General features: G+C 34.5%; 1 protein-coding gene across 2 annotated transcripts; it reads right to left on the reverse strand.

Annotated features, from left to right (window-relative positions):
• Positions 1-2,287: 2,287 nt before the first annotated feature.
• LOC114281620 (uncharacterized) lies at positions 2,288-5,015 on the reverse strand. 2 transcript variants are annotated; one of them, XM_028224169.2, is made up of 3 exons: positions 4,831-4,975; positions 3,471-4,695; positions 2,288-2,907 (listed from the first exon to the last, which is right to left on the reverse strand). In XM_028224169.2, exons 2-3 carry the CDS (start codon positions 4,689-4,691, stop codon positions 2,734-2,736), a joined length of 1,395 nt encoding a protein of 464 aa, XP_028079970.2. In that variant the 5' UTR covers positions 4,692-4,695; positions 4,831-4,975; the 3' UTR covers positions 2,288-2,733. The 2 variants fall into 2 exon arrangements, with proteins under 2 accessions (XP_028079970.2, XP_082733479.1); XM_082877353.1 differs by having other exon boundaries at positions 3,471-5,015.
• Positions 5,016-27,032: the final 22,017 nt, after the last annotated feature.

A 27,032-nucleotide genomic window follows, 5' to 3' on the forward strand; every position in this document is an offset into this window, starting at 1 on the left:
GTTTAGAGAGAGAATTAACCGTTGAATCATATAAGAAAGCTTCCTTCAAAATTTAATTTATCTTTTCTATCCCCTCAGTTTTCTTCGTAGAGCTTTATTTCATTGGTCATTTGTTCTATATGATGCTACTGAGGATGCCAAGATGATGTTCCAGTTATTGCTTATTATTGGTATGACTTGATTGCCTTGTGGATGATAGTTACATGATGAGTAGTAATGTTTATATCTCAGTTGAAGTTGATTCTCTTGGCAGCAACTTTTATCACTTCCAAGAATATTTTGAAACCATATCCTCCCCTAAAAAAGAAAAAGCAAAAGAAAAGTGATGAATCAAAGATTCATTTGGTCATATTTGCTGAAGTTGAAAAATTAGTTAGAGGTACTGTTGTTTCAATTCTATGACATCTAAACTTAAGCAAGGTCATTGAGTTAATTTCATGATGCTTTCAAGTAGACGGGTCTGCCTTTAGACAATACAAGTGAAACATAAACATTGCTGAGAAGATTACTCATTGGTAGTGTCAGTGAACAGTGAAATAACATGAGCAACTAGCAACAAAAGAATTAGATATATTGCTGACAGACACAAAAATTAAATTAAAAGGCAGATCGAACCTGCAAATATATGGCTAAAACTGGGGGAGTTGTTACTTTCTCTAAGTTTTGTAGAGCGTGTAATACAAGCAAAATTATTACAAATTCTCTAAAAAAAAAAAATATTTTAATATATTTTTTTCAATGTCATTATCAAAAAATGACACAAACTTTACAAATTTTAACATTATACTTATAAATTACAATTACATTTTGATCCTAACATTATTTATGTCGTGCCTAGTATATATATATATTTAAAAAAAGCCATATAAAAATAAAAAAGCTAAAAGGCTATTTTCTTTTTTTTTGGATTTTTCAGAACTTCTTTTCTTTAAATTTTTCTAGATTAGACAGACTTGAAAAAAAAATAATAATAATAAAAAAATAAAAATAAAAATAAATTTTTTTTTAACCGTTCTCAAACAGAGCTTAAGTTCAAGTTTTTACCCTACAAATGCAGCTTCCTTTCACCTGTTGCTCTCTTAACGATTGCACCAAAATAATAATAACAATAATGAGAGAAAACTTGTACTTCTATATATGTTATAAAAAGTATAGGAGTATAAAAAACTTTTAAACTATGTTTGCATCTTAGATTTGTAGAGAAAAAAGAAAAGAAAAAGTTCTATCCACAAATCACAGATCCAAACACACCCTTAAGAACCTAGCACCAAGAGGAGATAATCAATTGAAAAAAGATCAAAATTGAAAAGTCATTATTATTGAAAGAAGACAGTGATTTGCTGACAATGGCATCACACAAAAGGACCAAATGAAAACTGGGTTTTAGGAAGCAACACAAAAGCAATGCTTTCAGTTATGTCTTCCAACTCCTCACCTGACCTCATTCCTAAGAAACAAGCCAAAAACTCTTTGCTCACCCTACTTCTGCCTCTCTCAAACATCATGGGTTTCTACCTCCATTGGCTTCTTCACCAACCCTGTTTTCTCTGTAATAAATTACTCAAGAGTCATAGAGAAACGTCAATCTTAACATGTAAGTAACAGATATGCACTTGTTCACACAGTTTGGATGCCTCCTGAGATCACCAGAAGATATATTGAAGCCATAGAAAAACAAAAACACAGTCACACTAAACATCCTTCGCTTATGTGTATGATTCTTTCAAAAGCTGAGGGAATTCTGGCAGGACATTGGATAAATATAACAGTTGTGATGGGAGAGAAAATTTTACAAAATATGACACAGATGAAAGAAAGGGGTGGTATGAAAACTTTTGAAATGGGATACATCATTGTAACCATATGTACTAACTAGTATACCATTGCAAAGAATAACACAAGTTGGGAACTACATACTTAATAATTATACAATTGAAAAGAATGAAGAACATAACACAAGTTGGGGACTCCTAAACCAGGAGATGGACTTCTAGAGAAAAAAAGAAAAGAAAAGAGAGTTCATCTTACACACATAACATGTAAATAATTTCTTTTTTTTTTGGACAAAGTACGATGTGCCAATAAATTTCAGGGACTGAAATTGCACAAATTTGCAGACACATTGTGATTAAAGTACAAAACCAAGTTGGTTGAAACTTAAACCAAAAGCATGCAGTTACACAAGCTGCTCAACCATATCAGATATATGGAATCGCAATTCTCCAGAGGCACATATATTATATATTACATGATCACACAAACAACACAGCACATACTGCATCACTTCTAATTCACAATCCAAAAGCTAATTCAAATTAGTAAAGAATAATAATTTCCAATCACAATCAGCAGAGGATATGAAATACAACAAAATATGCATGTAAAATCACAGAGGAAAAAAAAAAAAAAAAGTTTTCCAAGCAGAATGTTATTATTCCCCCACAATTTGATATGAAGCGGGGGAATAGAACTATCAAACATATGGGCGAATGAAAAAGCTAACGTGAATAAAGAAAAAAAGGAAATTGCATTTCAGAGGGAACAATTTAAAATAATTCTACTTTCATGGAGGTGCAAGTGAGAGTTGTGTCCCATGTCAAAATTTTAATTGGCACCGGACACGGACCGACTTTCATTTCCATAAAAGTAACAATTATTTTGGGTTGTTTTTACAGAAACACAGCTTTCTGAAGGAAAAAAGTGATAAAAAAGAAAAAGAATTCAGAAACTTCTCTAGTCAGCCATTTTCGTCAAACGATGAATGGTACTTCTTGCAACCCTGTTACCGGGATCAAGTTTCATGACAGTCTTCAGGTCTTCTGCCCCAAGTTTGTACTTTTCCATACTCTCATACAAGAGTGCACGCTGTACAAGTACAACTACATTTTTGCCATCATGTTCTAGCACCTGCACAACACGCATACAATGCATCCTATGAGATCTTTCCCATAGAAAAGATAAGGTGATTGACAAAATGATACCACAAAATTAAACAAAAAATAGTATAGAGATCCAGTGCCCAGGACAGGTAGAAAAATAAATGACAATGAACTATATCGGTCCTCATATTGGTCACTATCCAATAATTCAAACCAATAGAATGCTTAACCATATATAGGCAAGAAAATATTTTAAGAACTAATACTGAATCAAAACAAGCCTTTAATTGGAAACTAGGGAGTTCTTAAACTATCATGAAACCTGCCTAACCAGAATAGCAGGATCTAAGAACAATAGGAATTTCCATCACCATGTTTGTCATCCATCAATCGTTCAAACAGCCCTCAAAACTATACAATTCTTAGTAACTTTTAAGCCATCAGGTTAACAGAAGTTGAGTCAATTCAAACTAATTCACTGGCTGTCATGTTTACACTAGGAGGTTAAATTATATAAAAACACTCAATTCTCAACATTTCAAACAGAATTTAAAACATGTTCTACCATAAAAGAACTATTATGAAGCATACCTTTGTACAATCTGCCACAGCCTTTTTATACTCCCCAACTTCTTTGTAACATGAAGCCCTGCTTGATAAGACCTCCATGGTAGCAGCATCATTGCCAGCCTTCTCATGAAGAATCACAGCCCAAGAAAGCCACTTTATGGCATCAGGATACTGACCCTGTTTGTAATGATCCATCCCCTTATTTTTTGCAGCCGAGGCTGAAACACCAGCAGGTGGTGGAGGAAGCCCTTCAAGCTCAGTCGTCCCACCCGTTTCATTCCCTCCTCCAAACTCTGAATCCATCCCCCAATCATCAGCACCTGCAAATTGCTGACTCCCAAGTCCCTCAGACCCTTCAGGGCCGCCTCCAACCGAGGCTGATGATGAGCTAAACAGTGAATCAAACACATCAACACCAGAGGACTGAACAGGAGGCTGATTCTGAGGAGTGGGGATTGGGAAATCATCCACTTTCAAATAAGAACCAGAATTCGATCCCATTGAGCTGCTGCTATTTGTAGGAACAGGATTTGGTGTGAAACCGGGTTTGGCTGACTTCGAAGCATTTTGAAAATCTCCAAATGCATCGTCACCAGAAGGGGACTTCTTGTTTCCTTTTCCGGATAAATTCATACTACCTAGTGGCTTCGATCCAAAATCAACCAAAGAGACAAATGGGTCTTTATTTGATCCCAACCCACCTCCAATCTTCACACTCTTCACATTACTATTGCTACTACTACTATTGTATCCACTAGTATAAGTCCCAAAACTCTCAGAAGACCCCAAATTACCACTACCCTTCACAGAATTCCCCGTTTTCGGCAGCGAATCCGCCAAATTCCCCATCGAATACGCATTCGATACCGGAATTGCATTCTTCAAAGGAACATTACTGTTACCCTTATTCTGCCCTAGAGCAGAGCTAACAAGATCACCAAACAAATTAGGGTTTTTATTGACAATTCCAATACCAGATTTTGTGGTGGTGGTGGGTGGTGCCGGAGATCCCCAGCTCTTCCCGAATATATCTCCGGCCATCGACGTGGCACCGCCGGGAAACCCGGACCGAACCGGTTGGGTCGGAGCGGGTTGGTGGGTCCAGGAGGGTTTGGGTTGCCAAGAAGACGACGTCGTATTATTGGGCCTAGATTGTTGAGATGAAGGTTTTTGATTCTTTTGATCGTTGAGAGATCGAGGACGGTTCGAACCGAGTCCCAAATCGAAGTCGTAGTTGTTCATGATTCTGTGAAAGTTTGATTTTTGTTCTTTTTTTTTCTTCAAGTAATCAATTGAATGATAAAAAAAGAAGAAAAAGAAAATTGAAATTACAGTGATGAGTTTGTGTAGAAGAGATTTGGGTCGATTATTCAGAGCGTACCTGGTTAGAAGGAGATCTTGAAATTTTTAATCGTGGCAAATTGAGGAGGGGAGAGAGAGAGAGAGAGAGAATGGTGCGCAGCCCTTGCACTTCAGGACCGGACAGTGGTATTTGGATCCTAAAATCCAAACAACAGCAGAAAAATAAAAAAATGAAAATGAATTTACTATAAAAAATGAAAAATGACCCCAAAAAAAAATTTTTTTTGATCAATTTATTTTTAATTCTGAATTTTATTAACTTTAATTGTGGTAAATTCAGAATTTTTAATTAAATCAATTTTAATTTATTTTCAATATCTATACTATATATTAAGCAAAAGGAAATTTTTAACCCCAAGCCTTGTGGGAACTCCAATCTCCCAATCTAAATTTTTTAATTTTTTGATTTTAAAAAAAAATCTTAGCATTTATTAACTTCTCCCAACTCCCAAGTCTTAGTCTCATAATAACACTTTAATGCATTAAAAACAAGCATAAAAAAAATTCTTTGAAATCCAACACATGAAATCCTTAAAAAGTCCCAACACATATAATTATTATCAAAATATTAATGCATTAAAAACAAGCATAATTTTTTTTTTGAAAAGTCCAACACATATGATTGTTATCAAAATATTAAATTTTAATATAATATAATAAAAAAAAAGACATTTAAATCCTTAAAATGTTCAACACATATGATTATTATCAAAATATTAAACTTTAATATAATATAAAAAAGGAAAAAAAAGAAGACATTTAAAAAAAAAATATTTAAAAATCACAATTCACATATATAGTTAATTATAAATATATTAAGAAAAATGGGGTTTCTAAACCTCAAGCCTTGTGGGAGTTTCAATCTCTCAATCTTAATTTTCTAAATTTTTGATTTAAAAAAAAAAAACTCAGCATTTGTTGATTTGGTCAAAATCCCTTGATCATCATTTATTAACTTTTTCCAATCTACATGCCTACATTTATTGATTTGGTCAAAATTCCTGATTAGCATTTAAAATCCTCCCATACAAATAATTATAGATACAGCCCGTGTATAGTTACTGCAGTAGCCTTTTTAATTTCTCCTGTACACTATGGTTAGTGAAAAGATTGTTAAATTATTTTTATCAAAAATCTTAAAAAACAAAATTTATATATTAAAAAAAAATTAAACAAATATAAATATCTATTATTCTGTGCATTGCACGGGTGATAGGCTATCTATACTATATATTAAGCAAAATAGGGTTTTTAACCCCAAGGCCTGTGGGAACTTCAATATCCCAATCTAAATTTTCTAAATTTTTTATTTTTTATTTAAAAAAAAAAACTCAGCATTTATTGATTTGTTCAAAATTCCCTGATCAACATTTATTAACTTTTTTCAATCCACATGTCTTTCCACATGCCTGCATTTATTGATTTGGTCAAAATTTCTTGATCAGCATTTAAAATTTCCTTATACAAATAATTATAGATACAATCCGTGAATAGTTACTGCACTACCTTTTTCAACTTCTCCCATACACTATAGCTAGTGATAAGATTGTTAAATTATTTTTATAAAAAATCTTAAAAAACATAATTTATGTATTAAAAAAATCTAAAATAAATATAAATATCTATAATTATCCCGTCCATAGCACGGGTGATACGCTAGTAAATTAATTAAGTAGAATTGACGAGAAAAAGATATTTTAGCTATTAATCCAAAGAAAAAGAGAATTTTAAATATTTTATGTACATAGACATTGAATTTACTGATTAAAATATTGTTTTCATTAATTTTACTTAATGAAAATAGACTGATGATTTAAATTGAAAATGAATAAAAATATTAAAGTTTAAATTGATAAAATTAAAATTTTTATTTCGTTATAAAGGTCAAATTTTAGGTTTTTTTTAAAAAAAATAATTTTTCCAAAAAAAAAAAAATCATTTTCTAATAATTTCTTCCAATGTATGAGAGATAATTTACCACCATGATAATATTTTTAAAATTCCAAACATTACCCTTAAAATTTAGGACAACTCCAAGGTTATTACGCAAAATGTCTTTTAAAAATTGCACAAAAAAGTACAATATTTATTTTACCTAATTAATTTAGTTAATATGCATGCCAATCATGTTATTTATTTTAGCTAATCAATCAAAATAACTTAAATAATTTTTTTAAAAAATATATTATAAACATAAATAAAAAAATAAAATCTTTTGATAATTGATGTGGTAACAATTATGTATTTTTTTAAATATATAAAGTTTAGCAAGTCCAGAATAAGTCAAAAAGTTAAAAAGTTACTTAAAAAGTTAAAAAATTAACACTATTCACCAAAAGTCAACAATTACGGCTGCACAACTCCCAATTCTAATTTTCTTTTACAAACTAATTTTTACAATTTTTTATTACACATTTTTCTATAAAAAGTCAAAAAGTTAACCCAAACATCTATATTTTCTTCCTCAATTTTTTCGTTCAAAAAGACAAAAAATACACTTACTTAAGACACCCCAAACAACCCCTAAATATTTTTTTAAAATAATATTTTTACGTGATCGTATTTTTGAAAATAAACAAGTAGAGATGTAATAAAGATTACGGGAACAAGGAGAGATGAACACCTCAAAATAGTGGGAAAATCCTTTTGCGAAGAGTGAAAATAAAAATGGACAAAAATGTCTCATGCGCCCGTTTTGTCTCCTCCCTTGGAATTGCTCTTATGAAGTAAGAAAAATAAGATAAGTGATCAGTGTTAAAAATAAAAATTAAATGAGAGATATTGCCATATTTTAATCTTACTATGGTTACGTTTGGAGAGTGATTATATTAATTAAAAAAGGGAGCTGTTAAGATGTGCACCTCAATAAGATGTGCACATTATATACACATTTATTTTAAGCCATTAGATTTTTACAAATGAATCTCAGCTACTGAATAATTTAATTAGGAATATTGACAACCCCTTCAACCGGTTGCCTTTTTTTTTCAAATTTTTTCAGTTTTTTTCCCAAACCCCTCTGTTTTTGAGACAGCACGCAGACACTCCTCTTCGCCCTCGAAGACCATCCCTCGAAGGCCATCCCTGCGAAGACGACCTACTCTCGACTTCGCCTGAAGGTATGTCTCTCTCTCTCTCTCTCTGCAACTTTTTTCTCTCCCCCTTTCTCCATGTCCATTCTATGAAACCCTAGACCGCAATCCCTTTCTTTGAAACTGTGAGTTCACGTTTGTGAACTCACTGGGTTTGTTTATAAAAATAGGAAATATTAGGTTTAGGTTTTTTATGTTTGTTTGCTTTGATAGTTGTTTTGATTCCCTTCTTCGAAATCGCCTTTTGTGAAGCCCCATTTCCTGTATCGATTCTTGCTTCCCATTCTTCAAAGTGCCCCTTTCACGTTTGTATATATAGTAGAAGGATTGCAAAACTCATATCATGAGAAGGATTAGCTATGGTTTTTGCTGCAAAAAGAGAACCTGAAGAACATAGACAACATGACCACAATATCAAGAGAGATTGAACACAAAATACTTAAAACCTTTGAGCCAAGAAAGGTGAAGCGTTGTAAGAGTTATCCAATTTTGGGTATTTATAAGATTTATGAGAATGTTGTATTGGTTCAAGGAATCTTCATAGTCAGATTACTTGGTATGACAACTATGACTTTGTAAGAGAAAATGCAGCACAATTGACAACTATGGACATTTTTGCTTTTGTTTTTATAGATGGTGTTTTGGATAACTATCAACTTTTGAGCGTTGTAGGTTTCCATTGTCACAAAAGACATATTGTTCACATTTGATATAGTTGCTTTGAAAGGTATCTGTTGCCTTTTATCATTAGAAAGCACATTGATTTGGGATTTCGACATCAGCTATTGTATGAACACAGGAAATTTTCATAGAAAGAGACATAGCGTGAAACAAAATATGGATTCCACGTGTGAAGTCGACTGTGTGTGTAACGCCCTCAAATTAAACCCATTATATATATCATTGACATGCAATATTTAAAGAAAACAATTCATTATCTCATCCATCAGAGTATTACTAAATAAAAGCATTACATGTAACATCAAATTAAATGCCCTACGGCTTGAATGTTTACATGTACTATCAAATAAAAACAACTAGCTGAAGATAGTCTTCAAAATCCAAGAGTCAAATCCTTCCAAGCTAAGACCTTGGAGGTAGCTTATCACCTGGACCTGAAAATGATGTTCCTATATAGGGTGAGCCACAGCCCAGTAGAAGAATACTAAACCAAATATAAGTAGTGAATAAAGCTATAGCATTCAATAGATGGTTAACCAAGATAATCAACTATAACTTAATACAGTCTCATGACACTAATGTCTATGACATGTTTCAATTCCCATTATTATCAATATGGCTCAGAACCTGGCCAAACTTACAACAATGAACTATATATCATATTTACATTACTTCCAATATCAATAACACATATGAGACTCAAGCTCATATCAAAACACTTCATATTTCCCGTTTGATACACATTGTAGTGCTGTATCAATAACATGTAAAAATACTTCAATATAATAAGCACACATAATAGTGATGCTAATGGAGTCCATCCCCTATCTCCTCCCAAACAAAATCCGGTTTAGAGGTCCATCCCCTATCTTCCCCTAAACCGTGGAGTACATCCCCTATCTCCTCCCAAACAATATGCATATGCAATGCTCAATCAATACATGTATTTTCTGTATTAATTCAATAGTCTAAATTTATGACTTGAACAAATTGATTAGTTTCAATTTCCCTTAATCCACATGCAATGTCTACAACAAACACGACTATTCTCCACCGATAGCCCAAAACAGTTATTTCTAGTCTGGAAATAAATATTTCAACAATTCGATAGGTGAGTGATTTAAATTATCCAACTACACCATTTAATCAATGAATTCCTCAATTTTCATGAATTTAACCAAATTCCCCAATTTCCTTAAATTAATTATACAAATTAATTTATTAATACAACTAGGGTTTTTCCCAAAATTACCAAAGTACTCCCAACATATCAAAATACCAAAACTTAGAACAAAACTTATAAGATGGAGTAGGAAATCCCTACCTCGAAGAAAATAACTCAAAATGGAGAAGACGGAGATGAAGACCCAAATTCCAAAGTGCTCCAAACCACCAAACGTTCAGATTAAATGGAAGCCCTTGACTCACTCTATCTTTTTAATAAAGGACTAAGGTTAGATACTCACCCTAGGTAGATCAATTCTTAGAGAGAAGACAGGTTAGAGAGAGAGAGAGAGAGAGACTCTCAAGGGGCAGTTTTTAAAAGTTAAGAAAGAAAAGTAGGTCAAAAAGTGATCCAAAAAGTGAAATCTCGGACTGATGTAGTCGACTCCCCGCTCGAGCGTCCAAACTCCCGCTCGAGCGTCGAATACGCACTCCCAGTACTTTTGCAGAACCAGGTCCCCGCTCGAGCGACCAACTCCCCGCTCGAGCGGCAGTCACACATTTCCGCTCGAGCGTCCAATCCCATGCTCAAGCGCCCAACACTGCACAGGAAATACTGGATGGGTGATAATCCCGCTCGAGCACCAAAACCCCCGCTCAAGCGGACAAGCAACAAAAGAATCCCCGCTCGAGCGTCAAACTCCCTCTCGAGCGGACAGGTAAAAATCTGGGCAACTAGTTTTGACATCTAAACTCAACCGACCTGTAACAACCTGCCCAACACATCCTATAACTCAAATACGAAGAGATTAAAGGACGACAACAACCAAGATATAATGACAGGATCCACGGAACCTAAGTCCAGATACAATAATCTAGAGGGAAAAGACCGGGGTCGCTACAGTGTGTGGGACTCATCCTTTGTCTTACATCTGTGACTGATTATGTGAAAATCATTTATGCACTTGGATTTACTTTTTGATATCCTTAAAAGCTAGGAATGTTCGTGGAAAAGTCTACTTTTAGAGAGATTTTGTATATTTCATGATAAGAATAACATGCGCGACAATGAAATTTTTGAAAATTTAAGCCTTAAATAGAAGCCCACAACACAAATTAGACTAAGGACATAATAGCAGTCCTTGAATTCAAAAAACTATGGATGTATTCAAACTTGTTGTCTTCCCATTTATTTATTTATTTACTTTCCTTTTGTATGTAACTTAGCCTCTTTTTCTTTTTCTTTTTTAATTGTTTTCTAGTGGTAATCTGCTTTGCAAGTTGACAAAAAGGTAGACCTACTTGGATTTTTCAGAGGAATGACACATTGACTTCTTGAGAATTTAGTCTAACCATAAAATGAACATACATGAACCTTTTATCTCAAGTTGGTGATAAGTATCTTATTCAAAAGTAGTACTATAACTGTTTCTAGAAACATAATTTAACACTTCAAATACTTTCTACCCACAATTGTGCCCTCCATTTACCATCGCATGTTTGTGTTTGCTTTTTGATTATTTGTATCGATTGTCAATGTAAAGAGTGTTTTTTTTAGTTGTGTGCACATATTATATGCATAGCAGGGCCAAAGGCGACATTAATTTTCATGATGATGATCACATCATAATGAAAATTTTATGTTAGGTATGAATTTTGGATTTATCAAGGAAAGGGAAATATTGAAACAAATAAATATTTTTGACTTTATTTTCTTCTTTTCCTTTGTTGGCCTCCACATATAATCAATGATCCGAACATAATCTTAAAGTTTTCGTATTTGTATTTGCATATCCTGCATTAAACTGTTTTAGGAAGTAAACTTGTTTTTGCCTGAGAAGATGGTTATACTTGTATATTCACATATTCTTGAATATACAAGTTATGAAATTCTTAAGTTCTATTTACAATAAAGTACCCAAAACAGTGTGTGAAATCTGTTACAAAAAAAAAAACACCAGATTAAGAAGGGCCTGCCGTTATTTTATTTTATAGTAGGTAGAAGGGCCTACTGCTAATATACATATAATTTACAAATATGTGTTTTGTGTCCAGATGCATCACCATATTTATTGCAAAATAGTTTTCTTTCTCCATGTGTTAGTTCAGCATTGCTTCACTGTTAAGTTATTAAGATTAGGACTCTAAACCAACCGAGTTGACCTAATAGTTGACTTGAGAACCTAACGAATTTTAAAATGTATTTAATTTAATAAGTTGGTCACAACCCATTGTGATATTTAGTTATAACCCAACGTGGTGTTCATCAGGATTCATTATAGTGACTTTCTTTTTAATGAAAATGGTCTTTGGAGGATCTTGACCATTGTGATATTTATTTTTTCATGCAAATTCACATAGATCTTGACCAGTACCGCATGTTGTTAATTCTTTGAAGGATCTCATCATGCTTCATCCTTAGACAACATAACTCCTCCTGCAAGAGTTTTGCTAAGGTTCTTGAATTGGCTTTTGAAAAACAAGACAAAAGAGAATTAGGAGATGAAGAAAATAATAATGCTGCACTATGAGAAGGAAACTCATAAGTTTGCCATAATTCACAAGGAAATTCACTGTGCTCCCTTAAAATTTTAATTCATATAAAATTTTGTCTCATTTTTCATCTCTTTTACACTAAATATAAAATTTAGCATTGATAATCGATGTATCTATACAGTATCTATTAGCTCCGATTGCTTTAGCCTTAATAAAAAGGATGTCAAAATATGAATTGAATCGGTTTAGGTTTTTGATGTTTGTTTGCTTTGGTAGTTGTTTTGATTTCATATATATATATACACTTGAAATTTGGCTTGAGTGTGTGAAATCTGATTTGTGGGTAATTGAATTTTGTACTCATGTAACTGATATGAGACTTTAATTTTTTATTTGTTTATTGAAATCTGTTATGTTTGTAACAATTACTCTTGTGCTGGCTTGTTTTTCCTATTAGAAAGAAAATTACAGTGGTTTGGGATGTATTACCTTTAGCAATTGTTTGGGAATTGTGGAAAGTGAGAAACGAATGGATATTTTGACGTTACTGTGAGTTAGTTGAATATCCATTTAGTTATTTTTGTTTTTTTTTCATCAAAAGTGTTAAAAAATTATCTCTAATTATTTCATTAAATCTCATGAAGGGAGAGTTATTTTTTTTAGCAAATTGAGAACCAATAAAGTAAATCAAAATTTGATGAGAAAAAAAAAAAGAAGCATTGGAGATGGGTTTTCTTGATCAAATTTGATGAAAAGGGGAATTTTGGATAAGAGGAAGGCTTTTAAAAAGATTTTAATGAAAGGATTTGAGTAGTTCATATAAAAATTTTTTTTACTCAAATTTGAAATCAAATTAGTTGAAAAAATTGGTGAAAGGTTGGAGATGCTCTAAAATGGTTTATGAGTTACCTTGGAGACGATGAAATGCCAAAATTTGATAGGACTAAGGCCTAAATTAGAAAATCTACAAGGTATTCACAATAGAATAAAAGTTATGAAATGATGAGATTTTTAACAGTGTATGAGGACACCAATGTCTTACAACTATTTTTGGGATTCTATGTTTGAGGAGCAAATTATTTGTGCTAAGTTCATAGAAATTTAATTTAGCTACCAAGTTGTTATGATTTGAACTTCTAATTGACCGTGCAAAGAAGTAAAAATAGGGATATCTATAACTAGTGGTGTGATTTGTAGAACGTGTGTATCTTAATGTGTTGAAATAAACTAGCAAGACGGATAGTTAAAAAGTAAGTTTGCGATGATCGGTATAGGTTGCTTGCATTAGGCTATGTAGAGAAGCAGGCATTGTAGGCATAAGATCAGTCTAAGTGTGATGCTTGTCTTTTATACGAGCCTTGCTTCTTGGGCTCGAGCCTTTGTTTTTTTAAGCTGCAAGGTTTTGTTGTAAGTTGCTTTCCTTGATCTTCGAAGTGAGTCTTAATCCATAAGCCTCAACAACCTTTTAAATTGATTGTGACATTGTTTGAAAATACAAAAATATGTATTAACAGTGAACATGGAGGTAATGCATCTTTTGCTGATATGGCTAGCAAGGTAGGCAATAGAAAGCGCGCTTGCCCAGTAACATCATAATCATATGAATATTTTTTTAATGGGATCATCCACTTCTTTGTTCCACCATTTAGTGTTGTGAAAAAATGGCATGAATTAAAAATTGTCTAATTTCGTCTATTTTCGTTTCTATTCACAATTCCTATTCAAATTCAAGATTCAAGCACAATCTATCAATACTTATTGTTTAATTGACTCGCATTACATGGTGTACTAAACTATTTAATTTTGTCATTTTTCCCTTGTTTTTCCTTTTTGCCATAAATTCAAGATTCAAATACAATCTAAAGGTATTTTTGTTTAATTGACTCACATGGCATGGGGTACCAAAATCTGTTGAATATTTTTCGTATATAGATTCTTTCTTTTCTCGCCATAATCATTACTTTCCTTAAGTATTGTCTTCTTTACTAACTCTATTTCGATGTTCTGTTTTTGTTTGTCATAGGTCCTCAATTTCTCCATCTTAACGTCGAAATAACCCTATACCTCCTCCATCCCTTCCTTCGTAGCGGTTGCATTAGCAGGTCTGCTTTTTAATTTATTTGCTTTTAATTAATAGCAGGGCACTGTCGGGTGTGCTATTTTATTTATTTGCTTTTAATGAATAGCAGGGCACTGGCGGGTGTGCTATTTTATTTATTTGTTTCATTTTAATTGATATTAGGGTACTTGCTTCTGTGTTTTTGAATTTTTTTGCTTTAAATTGGTAGTAGGGCACTGACTGGTGTGCTTATTTATTTGTTTTTTTTAATGAATAGCAGGGCACTGGCAGGTGTGCTATTTTATTTATTTGTTTCATTTTAATTGATAGTAGGGTACTTGCTTATGTGTTTTTGAATTTATAGCAGGGCACTGGCTAGTGTGCTTATTTACTTGTCTGATTTTAATGAATAGCAGGGCACTGGCGGGTGTGCTATTTTATTTATTTGTTTCATTGTAATTAATAGTAGGGTAATTGCTTTTGTGTTTTTAAATTTATTTGCTTTGAATTGATAGCAGGGCACTGGCTGGTGTGCTTATTTATTTATTTGATTTTAATGAATAGCAGGGCACTGGCGGGTGTGCTATTTTATTGATTTGTTTGATTTTAATTTATAACAGGGCACTGGCAGGTGTGCTTTTTAATTAATTAATTTTATTTTAATTGATAGTAGGGTACTTACAGGTGTGCTTTTTTATTATTGGTGTATAATTGATAGCAGAGCACTGGCTGGTGTGCTTATTTGTTCATTTTCTATAAAGAATTAATAATTGATAGCACAGTATTGGTGGGTGTGCTTTTTTTGTTTTTTGTTTGGTTTTAGTTGATAGTAGGGTGCTTGCAAACATGTTCAAATTTTTTTTTTTAATTGATTGCAAGGCACTGGCAGGTGTGCTAATTTATTTGTTCTGAAGATTTAATTTATAGCAGCGCAATGGCAGGTGTGTTTTTTAGTTGATTTGTTTCGTTTTAATTGCTAATAGGGTATTTACGAGTGTATATACGATGGATGAACCTGAAAGTAGTAGGCATAAAGAGGTCAATACTGAAATTGATGATCAATTTGCTCCAGATGGCAAGGATGATGTTGTTGATGTGAAAGAAGGGTTAGCTTCCCAAACCTATGATAGTTTACGAATGCTTACTAAGGAAGATGTGTTCCAAATGAAATTCAATTCAGAGGATGATGCTTATACTTTCTACAATGCATACGCTAAGGTCATCGGTTTTAGCGTACGAAGAAGTAGAAAAAGAATTACTGGAGACAACAAATTTGTAGAGAGTAGGAAATGGGTTTGTTCAAGGGAAGGTGTAAGAGAAAAGAAATACTTGCAACGTGTGGAATGGGTAAGAACTCCTAGGGCAGAAACTAGACTTTTTTGTAGTGCCATATTTCGTGTGCGTTACGACAAGGCAGTTAGGAAATATGTTGTGACCCACTTTGTAGAACATTTTGGAATGCATCTTCAAAGTGATCTTTTCCACCCCTCTCCATTTTTTAAGGAAAAATTAGTGAAAATCCCATGGCAGTAACTTGTTTCCATGACTTCTTTGTTAATCTGTAAAGTCCCATTTTACAAATTGTTTGGAAGCTTAAATAGGTCCCATTTTATAAGTTTCTGGAAGTTGGAATCACTTTCTTTGTTTGTTAGGTATAAAAAATTCATGATGGTACAATTGGAAACCCAGAAAAAATAACAAAAAAAGAAAAAGTTGTTAAAGCTTGGACTATTTACATCATCACATGACGACCAACGAGGGACGCAGTGGATACCCTTTTTGCCTCGCTGACTTCGGTGAGTTGATTATGGTGAGAGTGGCATTTTGGATCAATGCTCATCTTGAAGGGGTGTTCTTACTCAGTCCAGGATCTGCAACTTGCAGCAAATCAGGTCAAATTATGTTTAAAGTACAGGTGGTGTTGCTGCTGCTTCAAGTTGCTGTGGCTAGATGCTGCTGTTGTTCTTCTCTATTTTGGGCCATTTTGCTGCTGCTAGTTGATACCAAATATATGTGGTTTAGGGGATTGTTGTGGGTAGCTTAGGGGACTGCTGCGGCTGAGTTGTTTTGAGTCTCGGATGGGTAGATGTAGCTTATTGAGGACCTCTATTGCTCTCATTTTTTAACTCCAAATCATTCTCTTCCAATTCAAGGATTTTACAAATTAATGACTATCATGAATAAAATTTTAAAAATAACTATTCCGGCGACAATGAGGTCTCAATTTCTGGTTTTGTTGCGCTATAAACTAGTCTCTCCATTCGTACTTTATTAAAATTTTTTGTTGTTTCACTATGTTTTTGGTTGAGAGTTTGTAGTTATATTGTGATAGATTTGACAATATGGGGTAAGACTATAATCAATGACTATCCTAGCAGAAATTAGGCTTACTTTGTTTCCTCTGTTTTCCCCTGTCTTTTGTGTTGATTTTTTTTTTTTCATTTATCTCTGTTTTCCCCTGTTTTTTTTACTGCACAATCTGAAATTCCTCTCACTTTTCAACGCCAGAGAAATTTAAAACTCTCACCTACCTATTATTGAGAAAAGTAAGAAAGGGATAGTAGAAGATTTTGAAGTTCAGAATTTTCTTATTCGAATGGGTATTGTATATGCAATATGAACAAAAACATGAGTATTTCATCATATTTAACTCATCAAAAACAACTAGGTCTCCAAAAAAAACATGAAACCCTAGACTCAAACAATATCAACAATAAAAACAAACATACCGTAGGTCTCCACAGCATGAAGGTGTTGGCTAATCGTTGTGGTGGCAGCAGCAGCAGCTCTATTGTGGGATCAAACAGTGGCTGATACAAAGACAATATCAGACTGGCTGGGTGTGGGAATCTGAGACCAGCAACGTGAAGGAGAAGACTCATATGCCAAAACCCAAAAATAAGCGTTTCTGTGGGAGTTTTTGGGTGGCCAAATTAAGCATGTTTTGATTTTGTAGGAAGTTTTAATTTGTTTTTTTTGGAAACACGCACAGACTGTGTTGAGTTTTAAGAAGTCTTAAATTATTTTTTTGGAAACAAAATATGACTATTTTAATGGAGGTAGAGTGTCTCCAGTCCACAATCTGGACTGGACCGTATTGTTTGGACTTTTTGGGGGCCAATTGATCCCATTTTGATAATCAGAAAAAAAAAATTTAGGTGTATTTTATTTACAAAAAAAAATTTAGGTCACTAAATTGATCATAATGTTTTCAAATTATCGCATTTGTCATTACAAAAAGTGATGATTTAATTTTAAAAACACCAATTTCGTACATTTTTTGGTGACCACCACGGATTGCTCTATTTTTTTTTGTGTTAATGAAATACACAAAATACGCAACAAAATTAATGGTTTGGATTCAATTTTAGAACCCGTGATGGGCCTCACAGGCCCAAACAGTACCCTCAAATCTAAATTATGGGGGGTCAAGGTAATCCATCTTTTTAAATTTGGTGAGGTCAAATAATTATGCAAATTTATTAATATTTTCTTATTTTCTATTTTCCACGGACTATTTTTTTTACAATTTTTTTTATTGAAATTTCACTTTTACAAAATATCATTTTTCTCTCAAACTATAACTCAAAAAACAATCCAACCATTGTTCTCTTCATTATATCTACTTTATATATAAACTATTCGATTTTGCATCAATATTACTCCACCATCAATTACAGTCTATAATAAAATAAAAGTTGCTCATGTGGCACCCAAAATATCAAATAGTTCTCTGAATAAAATGAAGTTTGGAGGTCTAATTGATATTTTATAGATAGTTTGGATGGTAAAATGAAATTTCAAATGTCATTTCCATGTCAGTAACTTTCATTGGATTACAAACAGAAGCTAACAGCGGGGGTAAAATTAATCCAAAATCAAATAAACTAAGTGTAAAATTAATTTTACTAAAATAATAGAGGTTAACTCAATTTTCAGTGATAGTATGAAAGGCAAAATGATATTTCTTTTTTTACCTTTATTAAAATTATTAAATCTTCATATTAAATTATGTTAGCATATTTTCTAATAATAAATATTAATTATTATGATATTAATTACATCAACAATTTCTTCATAGATTAACGCATGGTTTACATTTTCTACAATGGTAAATTACACCTTCACCTTGCTTACCTATGAATACTTTCTCACTTTGGACTTCAAGCTATTATATTCTTTTCACTTTGGTCCAAATTGTAAGAGATGCTATACTTTTGTGACGGAAAATGCGGCATGGGTCAAGTTGACCTACATTTGTACGAAAATGACCAAAATATTATATTCTTTTCACTTTGGTCCAAATTGTAACACATGTTATACTTTTGTGATGGAAATTGCAGGATGGGTCAAGTTGACCTTCATTTGTACGAAGACCTTCGCTACAGACCGCCTCAAAATGCAATCCTCCATCGTAGAACACTTCCATTTACCGTTTGCCATGACCTATCTATTTTGAAGTGGGAAAACAAAGTTTTCTAAGTTCTAAGAATGTTTAAGAACATTACCGCGGTCATATCAATAATTAAGATTAGTCTATCATAGTCCAAGAGTAATGATTACTTAGAATTCATTGATACCATGAGAATAAGAACCAATGACTTTCTTCTACTTACATTGAAAATTTGATGATTGGTTAATAAAGTTTATGAATGTTTCGAGTTTGAATTGTTCTTGTGACAATTGACTCGGGATCCTTGACGGGAATGCAAATATTGTATGTGTGTTTTGTCAAAGTGAGGTTGAAACAGTGGAACATTTTCTTCTTTTTTGTCCTTTTGTTTGGAGGCTTTGGTCAAACATTGTAAAATTGTAGGGTCTTCAGTGGGTTATTCCTGGCTCTGTCAATGGAGTGCTACAGTGGTGGTTTGGGTGTAGAATTAAAAAGTTGGAAAAGAAATTTTGGATAGTTATTCCTCTAGCCATTCTCTGGTCCATTTGGAAACACAGAAATGAGAGTGTGTTCCAAGGCATCCAACCGAATTCGGACGAGTTGTGTGATATTGTGAAGGTGAGAGTAGCAATGTGGATTAAGTCTTCTCCAATGGCTGTGGTGTTCTCTGTTACTGATCTTGTGTATAATATGCAACAAGTGCAGTACTGCATCAGGAATGGAGGATGAATCTGCTGCTATCTATGCTCTGCTGTTGGACTGCAATGTTGTGCTACTGCTGGTCTGGTTTAGCTACTGCTGGTCTGGTTGTGCTACTGCAATGGTGATATGTGTTAAGTACTGGCTGCAAGTGGGCTATCTAAGGTAGAATCTGGCTGCAAGCACTGGGCTGGGCTGCTGGTTTGCTAAGGTGAGCTTGCTGCTAAGCTGCAAGTCAAGTCCTGTGTGTGATCTGATCCAATCTGCTGTGGTTCTGCCTGTGGGGTGTTTTGTGTGTTTGAATCTGTTGGTCTGATGGTGGATGGCTGGTGATCTGCTGGGTAGATGATCTGTTACAATGCTAAGGTAGAAACTGGCTGCAAGTTCTGGGCTGGGCTGCTGGTATGCTAAGGTGAGCTTGCTGTTAGGCTGCAAGTCCAGTCCTGTGTGTGATTTGATCCAATCTGCTGGGGTTTTTCTGGTATGGTTGTGTTAAGGTTGTGGGTGCAATTGGTGCTTTGATGTCTGTTATGCTACTTCCAGTTATGCTTAGGCTAATCTGCTAGTCTGATGGTGGATGGCTGGTGGTCTGCTGGGCAGAATCTGGCTGCAAGTTCTGGGATTGGGATGCTAGTATGGTAAGGTGAGCTTGCTGTTAGGCTGTTAGTCAAGTCCTATGTGTGATTGAATCTGTTGGTCTGATGGTGAAGGGTTGGTGGACTGCTGGGTAAAATCTGGCTGCAAGTTTCTGGGTTGGGCTGCCAGTTTTGCTAAGGTGAGCTTGCTGCTAGGCTGCCAATATGGGTAGAATCTGTTAGTATTGCTTCTGGCTGAGACCCAGATGAAGCTGGTATGGCCGTGTATTGCTGATCTGCTCTGTCTTGCTGATCAAGGCCACAACTGATCTGTTCTGTCTTGCTGACCTGCTACCAAGGCCACAACTGATCTGTTCTGCTCTGACCCTAAGTGGAATGATTAGTTGAGTCTTTAACTATTTCTTTTAAACCAAAAAAGGAAAATTTCTGTATGCACAATCACTTGATATAGATGGGACAACATCTGGTATTGAAGAAAATCGAATCAAGACGGAAACTTCTACCACTCTTGCATATACTGCACAAGAAGTGGCTAGGAGTATATTGAATTTCCATTGCAACAGAATTGGACTTTGGTGGTACTTTATTATGAGCTTCTGGAATCTACTTTCTTTTCTCACTAGTGGTTACTACTCACTCCCCTTTCCATCCCATTTAATATACCAACCCATAGACATGCAAACCTCATTAAATTAGATATTATTTTCTCACTAGTGATTCTATTTTTTCCAGGTGTATTCTTTGACACTTATGGGGAGTATTATGAAGATATGAGAGAATTCCACCAACATCTTCCTTCATTGTTGAAACCTGGTGGGATCTACTCATTTTTTAATGGCCTTTGTGGAGGTTATAGCGATCCCGGGTTTACCCTTGTTGTACAGTGATCCGGACATGTGTCCGTGGATGTTGGTAGTTGTTTATTATCTAGTTTGCATCCTCTTTACTTTGTTTATTGAGTTATAGGATGTGTTGGGCAAGTTTGTTACAGGTTGGTTGTGTTTGGGAGCCTAGTGTTGCTGCCCAGATTTTTGGACCTTCGCTCGAGCGAGGAGTTGGTCGCTCGAGCGAGAGTTGAGTTTGTGTCAGGTGGATCGAGCCAGAGTGGCTTCGCTCGAGCGAGCGATTGCGTCTGGTTCTGGACCTGAGAGTTGTATTTCTTGGCTCGAGCGAGCTTTTCTTGGCTCGAGCGGTCTGGTTTGTTCTTCGCTCGAGCGAGAGGTCTGTCGCTCGAGCGTGCTTCTGGTTGCAGACCTGAAGGTTTGAGTTGTTGGCTCGAGCGAGCGTTCTTTCGCTCGAGCGCACTTCTGAGTTTTTGGCTCGAGCGAGAACTTCTTGGCTCGAGCGAGAGTTTTCTGTGTCTGGTCGCTCGAGCGACCAAGTCTTCGCTCGAGCGAGCGTGTTTTATATCAGCGGACAGTAGCGTTTTTGAACATCACTTTTTCACTTTGTTTTTTGATCAAACCATAGATCCGAGACCATCTCTCTCTACACTTATACTCTCTCTAAGAATTGATCTCCCTAGAGTGTGAATCTAGCCTAGGGCCTTTGTTAAAAAGATAGAGGGCGTTGAGAGCTTCGTTCTAATCTGAAAAAGTTTGGACTTGGAGCATGTTGATCTTCGAGTCTTCATCTCCTTTTTGGCTTAAACTTCGAGGTAGGGATATCCTACTCCTCTTTATGGATTTTGTCTTTAAATTTTAGTATTTTGAGATGTTGGGGTTGGTTTGGTAATTTGGTGAAAGTTTGGGGCTTTGTGCAATTTTACAAAAGTTGGGGTTTTATTCATAATAAACCTAGATGCATGTTTGGCATAGAGAAATGGAATAAATGTTGAATCATTGATGAAAATGGGACCTAAGGGTTGAAATGGTAATTATGGATAACGACCTAATTACATTGTTTAATTAATTGGGATAATTAATTGTGAGAAAGGAGGAAATGAAATGTTGATTGAATATCCATTGTGCATTTATTTTCTGTTTAGAAATAACTGCTTTGGGCTATCGGTGGAGGATAGTCGTGATTGTTGTAGACAATACACGATGATTAGACAAACGGAAACTAATCAATGGAATGTGTCATGGAATTTGACGGTTGATAGAATACATTAATTGTATGTATTGAGTGATTGTGTATAGAACCAATGTGTTTGTATACGTTATGTGTAGAGGAGGAGATGGGGGATGTACTCCGCGGTTTAGGGGAAGATAGGGGATGTACCTCTAAACCGGATAGTGTTGGGAGAAGATAGGGGATGAACTCCGTAGATACAGCTCATATGCTTGTCTAGAGAAGTGAAGATAGAGCTTATATGCTTATCTTTGAGAAGTGTGGATATAGCTCATATGCTTATCTGTGAATATGGGATATTGTTGTTATACATATCTGTTGAGAATGTGGATATAGCTTATGTGCTTATCTGTGAATGTGGGATATAGTTTTTATACATATCTATTGAGAATGTGGATAGAGCTTATATGTCTATCTGTTAAAAAGGGAAAATGAAAAGTAACTTGGACTCATAAGTCGTATGACATAAATATGTGATTTATGTGAATGTATCAGTGTTGGCCATCTATAAATTGCTAATCTTTTAGTCATTGTTTATGGTTGGTTTAGTGTATTTCTACTGGGCTGTGGCTCACCCTATATGGGAATATTATTTTCAGGTACAGGTAGCATGCCACCTCCAAGGACATAGCTTGGGAGGCTAGAGGCGGACATACTTTTGTCGTTTACTTTTTGATGTATTACATGTAATTCAAGCCAAGGGCTTATTGTGTAATGAGTTAGTACTCCTTTGTTGTAACCAAGTGTTAACTTGGAAAGCTGTAAGCCCATAGGGCATTTGCTTTTGTTGTTAACATGTAATACTTATGTAATGAAATTCTGATATATGGAAGAAGGGGGAACTTTTGCATATCAATGCATGTCTTATTTGATGGGTTTAATGTTATTATTTTGAGGGTGTTACAGAGGTAATGCCTTTTTTCATGTTGTTTACTGTCAGTTGTTTTTTCTAGTTTTCCTTGATCTTCAACATGTTTAATCTGTGGACAAGCTAGTACGTTTTACTGATCATATTTCAAGTTTAGATGGTTAGGAAAGTTATGGGAAATTATCCTTGAGAGATCTTGTGCTCTCTTATGGCTGTTTTGTAGTGTATGACCTTGTGAGTGTATGCTCTGAAGGTAACTGAAACTTGGTTTTATTATATTCACTTTATTAGATCAAGACCCAAGAATGAGTTTAGCATTTACTGTTTGTTTGTAAATGAGTTATAAATTTGACGTATTTGGTTTATTAATTTATTCTTAAACAGAGGATTTATTTACAACTTCACGTACTTTACCACTCATGATTCTGAGCTATACCACTAAAATGTTATCCACTGTTTTTATACAAGACATTGGTGCATGTTTTGGTAAATTTGTCTGATAGATGCTAGATCGTTCGCATAAGCTTCTGCATCTCATTGTAGGCTATATAATATATGATGGTTTGAACTTGCAAGATTAAATTTTTGTGGGTTGTTGGTTGAGGCTAATTTTGTTTCTTGAGAATGTAAGGGATGAAATTCTGATTAAATGACAATGGAATGGGAATTTGGGAAATTGCTTCATGCCATATAACTTGTGATGACATAAAGAAATGATGATATACAGAAATTGGCATGGCATGGCATGAGAATCATGGAATCTGTAACATAATATTGATTAAAAAAAAAAAAAACCATTTTTTAAAAGAGAATTGAACTGACGGAATGTAATTCGGACTCGTAGGCTTCGAGTTTGAGCCGAAAACGCCTTAAACACGGTTGAAAAAAGGCGTTCCGGGGGCAAAAATTCAAAACAACCCTCAAACCACCGTGTCGCTCTCATAGACAGCTTCCCCGTGACAAATAGGACTTGTGACAACTGACAGAATGTAATCCGGACCCGTAGGTTGAGAGTTAGTGCCGAATACGCTCAAAACTTACTCGAAAAAGGGCGTTCCGGGGGCCAAAAATTCAAAACAGCTCCCGAACCACCGTGTGGCTCTCACGGCTAGCTTCCCCATGCCAAATAGGACTTGTGACAACTGACGGAATGTAATTCAGACTCGTAGGTTGAGAGTTAGAGCCGAATATGCCCTAAACTTACTTAGAAAAGGGCGTTTTGGGGCCGAAAATTCAAAACAGCCCTCGAACCGCCATGTGGCTCTCACGGGCAGCTTCCCCATGAAAAATAGAACTTCTGACAACTGACGGAATGTAATCCGAACCCGTATGTTGGGAGTTAGAGCCGAATATGCCCAAAACTTACCCGAAAAAGGGCATTCCGGGGGGCAAAAATTCAAAACAGCCCTTGAACAATCGTGTGACTCTCACGGGTAGCTTCCCTATGAGAAATAGGACTTGTGACAACTGACAGAATGTAATTCGGACCCGTAGGTTGCGATTTAGACCCGAATACGCCCAAAACTTACTCGAAAAAAGCGTTTCGGGGGCAAAAATTCAAAACAGCCCCCGAACCACCGTGTGACTCTCACGAGCAGCTTCCCCATGACAAATAAGACTTGTGACAACTGAAGGAATGTAATTCGGACCCATAGATTGGGATTTCCAGCAGAACACGTCCAAAACTTAGTATAAAAAGGGCGTTTCGGGGGCGAAAATTCAAAATAGCCCCTGAACCACCATGCGGCTCTCACGGGCAGCTTCTCCATGACAAATAGGACTTGTGACAACTGACGGAATGTAATTCGGACTCGTAGGTTGGGACTTAGAGCCGAATACGCCCAAAACTGATAATTGATTCATCATGGAAGGTTGCTTTTGTGATTGAACGTACATTTCTACATATTTCCTTTTGTGATTGAACTTTATTTTGGTTATTATTTTTCTCACATGTTCTAATATCTTGAATGAAATGGCACTGACAGACATTAATAAATAGGGATAGTTTTATATCCAATCTAATGATTCAAGTGCTTTTTGCAAACAATTAATGAGGAAGTTGGTAAAAAGAATAGTTTCTATTCACATCGGGCTTTGATATTGGTTTAGCCACATAATTTGGATACATGTTGAATACAAATAGAAGATTGTTACATTAGCTTTATGCTAGTAATGACAGATTTAGTAATGATTGTTCTGTATTTAACAATTTTCCTTATAACAAAAGACTTTAGAAAGACTGATAATTGATTCATTATGGAAGGTTGCTTCTTTGATATGTTATTTTTCACTTGTTCCCAAATTCATTCATGAAGTTGGGCATTTTTGGGTCTAATTCTAATTTTTTTTGGTTTTTGTAGATGACTTTGTTGCGTGGACTTTCAGAGTAATATTTTGGTGTATGGAGAAGAAATTTCACTTTTGTATATAACTAATGTAATACTTTTGTCATCCCCGGCTTTTGTGCAGTTCACTATTACTGATACAAAAAACTTTTGGCAGCCAATAGATAATTACTGGCATGGTACATAGATCACCTCTTGTCGTCGTACATATATATGATTTTTTGTCGTGGTACATAGATGTACTTTTGTCTTGGTACATACATCACCTTTTGTCGTGGTACAGATTACGATGGTAATTTGTACCATGCCAAATGGTCATTTCACATGGTAGTAAATGTAATTTTTGTATATGGAGGGCTTTGCTTTTTGTATGATTCTATATTTTGTATGAAATTATTATTTTAGTTTGGACAATAGTTGGTTTGTGTGTACTTTGACAGATAAAGTTATTTATTTTTTATATACAAAAATTGACTTTTGAGGACTAAAAATTTAGTCGCCAAAAGTGAAAATTCTTGTAGTGTGTGTCAAAGTCATTTATACCCGACGTCATCATTTGGACATAATGACAACATGACACTAGTAGTGGCAACAATGCTATTATAATGGGCTGAGTCGATGATGATGGTTGTGTTTTAGTGGATCAAAAGGCATGATTAATTGAAGTTGGTAACAATAACATTGTTGTCTAATTCACTAATAATGACAAGGAAAGAAAGAGTGAGAGTCGATGAGATAGTTATACCAACAACATTTCAGGTAACATTAACATTGACGATAATGACTTTGAGAGAGAGAGAGAGAGAGAGAGGGAGAGAATTATAAAACGAGAAACGTAGTTAGAATGTCATGCGTTTTTGTTAGTGATAATGTTTGAGGTAATGAAAACACAACAGCAAAATTACATATAAATGGCAACCGATCAACCAATCAATTACTATTCGAATATTGACTAAATTGATATTAATGATTAGGCTTTTACTAATTCATTGGGAACTATGAATAAGTTGGGAATTAATTGGTTTAGTGTGGCTTATGAAAACTAATTGATTATTGAATCAATTAGGTTTATTATATCAAGGATCTCTACAATCAATTGGACAATCAATTGTGATATTTGAATCTCCCTTATATTCTAATGGATTGTACAATCAATTGTGAAAGTTCAAAACTCTGGCCACTAATCGATTGTATAATCAATTGTGGTCTTTCAATCCAATCAATTTTGCAATCAATTACGATTTTCCATTCACTCCAATATGCTATACCAATTGATTACACAATCAATTGTGTTTGAAATTTTAAAAATCATGATGTTTTGTTAATGTTGTTATGATTTTTTGGACAAAATTACAATCAACATGCTATGTTATGATTCATTGATAAGAGTTATGATAATTTGTTGATGTCGTTATGATTGTGGAAAAAAAAGTTATACTCAATGTGTTATAGTTATGATTCATCAGTAAAAGTTATGATTTGTACCACCAAAAGTTATGATTTGTCATGGTGAATCATAATAAAAAATGTTACGATTTAAATGTTATGATTATTAATTACAAATAACTATATTTGTTATGAGTTGTCATTATATTGTTATGATTTATAGTGTCTTTGTTATGACACTTAGGTCAATATTATGACATTGTTATGATTCATTGTAGTATTGCTATGATATTTGAAAAAAAGTTATAATTCTTTCTGTAACCTGTTATATGACCGGTTTAGCAGGTCATTTTTTATGATGTGGCACGA

This window comes from Camellia sinensis, chromosome 7 (assembly GCF_055761805.1).
Source record: "Camellia sinensis isolate YWXY chromosome 7, ASM5576180v1, whole genome shotgun sequence".
Taxonomy (NCBI): Eukaryota; Viridiplantae; Streptophyta; class Magnoliopsida; order Ericales; family Theaceae; genus Camellia; species Camellia sinensis.